The 7,136-nt window shown below is 39.7% G+C and overlaps 1 protein-coding gene across 1 annotated transcript in view; it reads left to right on the plus strand.

Annotated features, from left to right (window-relative positions):
• LRRIQ1 (leucine rich repeats and IQ motif containing 1) overlaps nucleotides 1–6,725 on the plus strand; it is a 238,741-nt gene extending 232,016 nt beyond the window's left edge. The window contains exon 26 of the mRNA XM_089652370.1: nucleotides 3,678–6,725. Coding sequence (XP_089508496.1) covers nucleotides 3,678–3,811 — 134 coding nt within the window. The 3' untranslated portion in view covers nucleotides 3,812–6,725. The remainder of the gene's footprint in view (nucleotides 1–3,677) is intronic.
• The last annotated feature ends 411 nt before the right edge of the window (nucleotides 6,726–7,136 follow it).

A 7,136-nucleotide genomic window follows, 5' to 3' on the forward strand; every position in this document is an offset into this window, starting at 1 on the left:
CTTTAAAAAAAGGACACTTACCTGTCAAGGGATCCAGCACTGTCCTCACCCAGGCTGGTTCTTCCCTAGTTATCGGGTCCCTGGTGCCAGCATGTTTTCTGTGGGAAGCTGGCTGTGATTTCTTGCTGCTTCACAGCTGGCTTTCCACTGCACATGCACTTTGTGAATTGTCCTGCAACCTTTTGAAACCTATGACATGTCCCAGAAGTCTGCAAGCAGGGGGCGGGGACTTCCACTGAATTAGTGCAGCAATCTGACTGGAAGTGGGAGCGTGCACCTGTGAAAACCAGGTACTTGCTCCTTATCCCGTCCCCTCCTTCCCCAAAAAAGTAGAAGAGGAGGGGGGGTGGAGGGCTTAAAGCGGAACTTCCCCTTTAGGGTGAAGTTTAGTTTTAACATGTTGCAGTCTAATCACTGGAGAGAGGAGACTGAAGATATGTTTCCCCCTACCTATAGCAGATAGATTGCAAAATCCCAGGTTGGCAAAGCCACTAGACTAAGGGCTCATGTACACAGGGGGCGTGTGAAAAACTTTTCTGACCGCTGGAAACTGACTGATAGAAAACATAGGTAAAAAACGACAGTTTAGCCATGTTTACCTGCCACATTTATTCACATTTAGCCGTGTTTATGCGCGTTTGCGTTTAGAAGCGTTTTTAAAAGATAACCTCACGAGACCTTCCCAAATGCCCAGAATGCACTGAAAAATAGTAAATAATTAACTATTTCAGACATTTTGTGAGAAACAGAGAGAGCAGAAGCAGAGAGAGTAGTATTTTCTGGTGGGTGTAACAAAAGTGGCTGGTGAAACATGCTTGACACTGTGGGAGGAGCTACACAGTGCTGTAATGCCTCTGGATGCATTCTGGAGTGCACACAACAATCCTTTTGATGTGTTCCAGTACAGTTCTGTGCAGAAATAATGCAGCACGTTCTACCATTTTTGTCCTGCACGCGAAACCTGGAACGGACTGCAGTGGTGTAGTAGGTCCATTTGAATTCATGGATAACGCTGTGCATGCATTTTTGATGAAGAGAAAAGGCACTGAACAGCATCTGGATATGGACCAGCCCAAAAATGCATCTAAAGGCAAACATGCATAAACGCATTTACACGTGGTTACAAGCGTTTGGTGTTTGAAACGCCTGTAAACTCTACTCCTGAATGCGATTTTTGTACTTTCAAAAAAATTCCTGTAACCTCAACTGCCTGTAAACGACTGTAAACGACTATGTGTACATGGACACATAGGAAAACATAAAGCAGAGTTCAGGGGCTACTGAAAAAAATGCACAACTGCTCCAAAACTTCAGCAGTTTTGCAGCTGCAGTGTACATGGTCCCTAAAGCTCAAGAACTTATTTTTCAATTAACTGTCTGTAACGTACATGTAAGATTTGAGTAGCTGAGATGTGATCTGTAGAAATATGATAATGTAGGTTTAGCTTCAGTCCATGTTATAATAATATAAGATGTGTTCAGAATTAAGTCAAAACATATGGTCACCAATTAGCATCTGAAGGGACAGAGCATCCTCTAGACTGGAGGTGACACCTGGATGCCAATAAGATTTGTCACCTTCTGGAAATCTGGAAGGAAAAGCCTCTAGACAGTTCGGCTTCATGACACAGCGGAAGACAAGAGGTGGTTGTGACGTATATACATAGATCAAAGGAATATATTTCATCTCTCATAAAAGCTAAAATATTAGTTGCAGAGAGATGAAAATACTTCCTTCTGATTGGACACACTGTAGGCTACATCTGCATGTAAACCTGTATTTGTAGCCTATGTAGAACCCCAGAGAAATGCAGAAAACTGTTATATGGCGCCTGATTGTGACAGCTGAACAGTGATTGGTACTGTCGCGATCGGACTGATGCGCTGGTGTTGAAATGTCCAGCCCTGACTTGGTGATTCAAACTGTTCCTGGTCCAATCGACTTTGGGCATTTCAGTACCCAGAATGTCCTGTGGGCTGGTACAGGAACACCCCCCAGATTTGATTGGCCAAGGGCTAATGTCCAGCCTACGTCCATATTACCATAAATTGAGGACCTGAGATATGGACAGTGTGATTCGTACGGAGCCGGTTCTATTGACTGGTGAATCGCGGACTTTCTCTGACTTGCTCCAGTTGCAGGATAACTCTTGGTAAAAGTTTTATTTCTTTTTTTATTCCCTTTTATTTTATAGTCAATAGCCAATTGTGTGTCTTGTATTTTCCGTATTATTTGTAACTCTTTATACTTTGTACATATTTTATGCACTGGCCACTTTCGGGATATTAAATCATATAATTAATAAGTGTCTGCTGGGTACTTAAGCTCGGGCTCATATCTCCGGAGAGATTGTATTGTATTGCAGTGTCTTTATATGCTCGGTCAAGTTCATTGCCTATCTGTATGCAATTGCACTGCGTGTTGGCAGATTGCATGCAGATTGTAAAGTAGATCTGCCAGACGTAGATCTGTGTGTGTGTGGTGGCCCAGCAAACCAGTCTGCGGACAAACTGTTGGGTAATGGCAAGCTACCATTTGTGGTGTGTCTGGTGTGGAGGTGTATGGACAGTGGAAGAGTGATTAACATCGGGGTTCTAGCTTGTAGGATAGCTGGAGGAATCCTAGAAGGGTGTGCCAATTGCTAGACTGCTCCCCAACCCTTAGCGTGCACCAGATTGTATATAAGATTCGTATCTGCCTGTGTGTGTGTGTGGTCTGCCAGCTGGATTGGAGTGGAGTCTCCCTCTAGTGGTGGCCAGAGGCTGTGAAAGTATATCATGGGTGGTCTTATATATACAGTATATTCAAAGTAAGTCCCCCTCATTCCCTCTTACCCCAAGTCATGGCCGGACATGCACGCCTTGGTTAGCTAGTCGCTGTGGGCGTGCAGGTTGGATCCGTGACACTGTCACTTCCAGAAAAAAATTAAATGCTGTACCTATAAAAGAACTCACTAATACCTACTTATCCTTCTGCCTGCACCCCAGATTTTTATTCTGTTGCAGAGCTATTGCTGCTTAAAAAATCATCTGTATTCAACACTTCGGGTGTGTCAGTTGCTGCTTTCCTTCTTCACTCTGTAGTTCCTCTAGTTGACTCCTTACTACAGGATGCAGTAGTGACCTACTGGCTAGCAGAAATAACCACAGCACTCAGAAGGTGGGACCTGGCATCTAACACATATGAAAGTGTCAGATGCAGAAGGTCCTTTTCAGGCTTAGAGAGTGAAGAGAAGCCATAGAGAGCTGAGACAAGCCATAGAGATTGAAGATTGGAGGCACAGGAAGCAGAACAGGTATGTATTAACTGTGTTCTTGTACAGGCACGACCTTGTTTTTTTGTCAGCGGTGCTTTATTGATTATTATTATACAGGTATTATATGGTGCCACCAGTTTGCCCAGTGCTTTACAAAATGGTGGCAGACAGCACAGTACAATAAAAAGAAGTATAAAGTCCATGTGATTCAATACAAGAGGGGTCAGGAGGCCCTGTGGGTACTTACAATAGTAAGTAGTAAGATAGAAATGTATTTGTGTTGGCTGTTGTTGTGTTACTGAAAAGTCCATTTTACTGTTTTTGAACATTTGTATTATGTTTTTATGTTTTCTTTTGTAATTGCCTAATCAAAGTTGCACTAAATTAAAATACAAACATGTTTGTCCTTTTACACTTTAGACCAAAATGCAGTTACTCCAGTGAAAACAAATTCAGGATCCCAGCGAAAGGAACGCATCTCATTTCGAGATAACCCAGTTCAGCTCAGTGGAGGATGGGGTGGAGGAAAAAAGAAGGGAAAATCATTTAGATGAAAGCTACATCTAACACTGGAAAATTCTGCTATTGTCCATTCCTGTTCTCTATTTAAAGGGAGAGTTTTGTGTATTTCTAGTGAGCTCATATTTTGAGTTGTTACCACAGTAGTTTTAACCATAAAGTAAATTTCTCTGTGATTTTCAAACTTTGAAATGCTTGCTTCTCTTTAGTTTTGTCATTGTGATAAATACAGAGATTTGCAGCTTAACTATTAAAGGTAGCTCGCTATATGTTTGAAGGGGATTTGTCGCACTTTGCAAATATATTATTTACGACATTTACTTTGTTTTATTTAAATAAATATGAAATAATGCAAATAATGTTTAATATTTACCCTGTTAGTGCATATAAGCGTACACTAGTTATGCACACATGGTTTGTTAATCAAAGTACGTACCGATGTCTGAATATGTACTAGCTAACCTTAAAGTGGCATTCCACCTGAAAAAAAACAACTTCCGCATCCGATCAACTAGGCGATCGCAGCGGAAGTGGGAGCGGGTACATGTTAAATTCGTCCTGACAACCAATGACATCATCAGTTGATAGGGAGGATGTCAGCTGTGTGCACATCATCCTTGTCGTCATCCTCCCCTGCCCCTCTCCATAAGTGCTGGGGTCACATTAGTTCAGTGATGGAGAAAAACTGAGGGAGAAGAGAAACACTGGAATACTACTCTGTACTATTGTGCAATAGTATATTTTCCTTGGAAGAATAACTCACCTCTAATGTTGGGTGTCCTACATGTGTGGATGTTGCTGCATTATATAAAACTATTAGAATCCTTTTTCACATTTTAGAATGTGGTGTCCTGTTAAAATTTTGGACAGTCTTGAGGCATCCTATTTTAGAATGGGGTGCCTCAAGACTGGTCATAATTTTAAAGGGTGCCTTGACTGAAAAAAGGTTGTGAAACATTGCCTTAAAAAGCAGTAGTTTTGTTTGTCACTATGTAATTCTTTTTTCTTTTTCTTTTGTTAACACTCACATTCCTTAGTATACCTTGTCAGAATAATGGCCGAAAAAGAAGTATGATTTGGATGTTCATGTACAGTGAAAACTAAATGCATTAAACATAAGTGTACACTTTAGCAGATCACTAAGAAATGCAGATTGTGGGGTTCGCATATATCAGCATGCTCAAGTGAACATGCATTGCAAGCCTACCAGGTACCTTCATAACAATTTCTTAACGCTCTTGTGCATTTCCTTGTGGTAAATTGGGCCCATAGGCTTGCATTGCATGTAGAAACAGCAATGCACAACCAGTGTGTAGCACCTGCAAAGGAGGAAACACTGCACATGTAATGAGCGATTATGACTGTACCGTGCACATATACAGTATATTACCAACTATACATTTTTGTTACTATCAACATACATTGATAACTTTATTAAATCAAGTTTATTTTTTTTTTACAAGTATACTAAGAAACCATTGAAAACGTTCTGTTTAATGTAGCCAGAAGTACTTTTGAGTAACATACCATATATTCATTCCTTCTTTCCTGTCTGATTGTTTTTTTTTTACATGTTTGTAAAAAGAATTCACCATCAACCAGCTCTTAACTAGAATGCCATCCAACCAATGGAATATACATATATACATTATATTGATTTCAAAAGCACTTCTACTGTTTTATATTTTAACAACGCAATGTCTAAAATGGGCTAAAATTATAAATTTTGTATATTAATTTCATAAACTAGATGTCCACATACAGTAGTACCAACTCTTTTAGTAGCAACTAATATAGTTACATTGTTAGTCTGGCTGAAAAAAAGGCAAGTCCATCCAGTTCAACCATAAAAAAAACAAATATGGTGAAATAACACACACAAATACAAATATAGAGTGAAATTGATTTACTAAAATAATATAGGCTGTTCATCTAGCAAAGTGAGTGTTTGCTGTAAAGTGAATGTTAGTAAATAGTGTGGAGGTGTGTTTACTTTAAATACTCTATCATGTGCAAGGGAAATTAAAAAAAAAAATGAATTTCTTTGTAGCACAATTGGGTATTCCAAATGAATACAGGACCATATTCATTAGCATTCACTTTGAAAATGTAACAACCTCTACTCCTTTTGTAGGTTTACCTCAATGTATCACATCACAATGTGTCCTGTCCACACCACAATGGTGGTGTTATGTGGAGTGTGGTGCATTGCAATAAAATGCTACATGTATACATTTTACCATGACACAATTGTAAATATATGTAAATACACATCAACGCAATGCAAACCTATTGAGAAAATGTTTTATTAATTTGTCCTTACAAGGATTCTTAGCTATTTAACATGCAAAAAATGCATGTCAAATGCACCGCAATGGAAGGCAATGCACATTCATTTTTCAGGCCTTTTCATGCATTTTAATACATATTTATGTATGAACAGGTCCTAGAGCAAACCTTTTGGTTTTCCCTGCATGGACAAAGTACAACTTTAGAATTATTTATGTAGAACTTACTGGTTCTATTAAAAGTCTATTAAAGTCTGGGATTTGGTAGAATGATGCACAGTTTTGTATTTAAAGGAATCTTACCCAATGATAGAAAACTCTAACAGCCTTATTCAGTAGTTCACTGGTTTGATCGAATATATGAACTGTCAGTGTTTGCATCCATTGTATATTAACTTGATATATTCAGTGTTAGGTTTGCTTTTTTGTCTAACTTTTTTTCAGTGTGTAAGTGTGCTTTGGTCACTATTCGTCCACAGTAGATTTCTTAGCAACAGTAGAAGGGGTTTCTAGAGTTAAACCAATTTCTAGATTGTTAAGTAGTGTAACTGTGTTCCAATTAGCACAGATTTGCTTTTATCCCCCCTCCATCCTTAATAAACACTAATGCAATCTCTGTAAGAAAACCAATAAAGTTATTAGTTGTTGCCTCTTTTTTCTACTTCCCTAGTCTCCATGGTCCGTCCCCCCTATAGGTCTGAAAATGTAATTGGTGGCAAGCTTTTTCTTCCTTGGGGTTTGTTTAGACTTGACTGTTGAGACTGTTGGGGGGAGGCATTAAAAACACATGGTTAAGCAATGTTTTTAGCGTCCCCTCTTAACTGCAAAGGCAGCAGATGGGGTTGTTCATATGGCTGCAGTCATGATGCTCAGCTTCTTGGTCATGGCAAAAATGTTTCTTCCTTTCCTTTCCCATTCGGCAGGCCGTACTACCACCCAGCACGACCCATTCAAGTGAATGGAGGGGTGCGATACAAACACCCCCACAAACACCCCCACAACCACGTGTGCATGTTGTTGTCGCACATCGATGGGACATTTATGGGTTTAAAACAAGGTGAGGAGGTGTCAT

The sequence above is a fragment of the Staurois parvus genome, unplaced genomic scaffold (genome assembly GCF_062004578.1).
Source record: "Staurois parvus isolate SC_StPar_1 unplaced genomic scaffold, SC_StPar_1.0 ptg000025l, whole genome shotgun sequence".
In the NCBI taxonomy this organism is placed as follows: Eukaryota; Metazoa; Chordata; class Amphibia; order Anura; family Ranidae; genus Staurois; species Staurois parvus.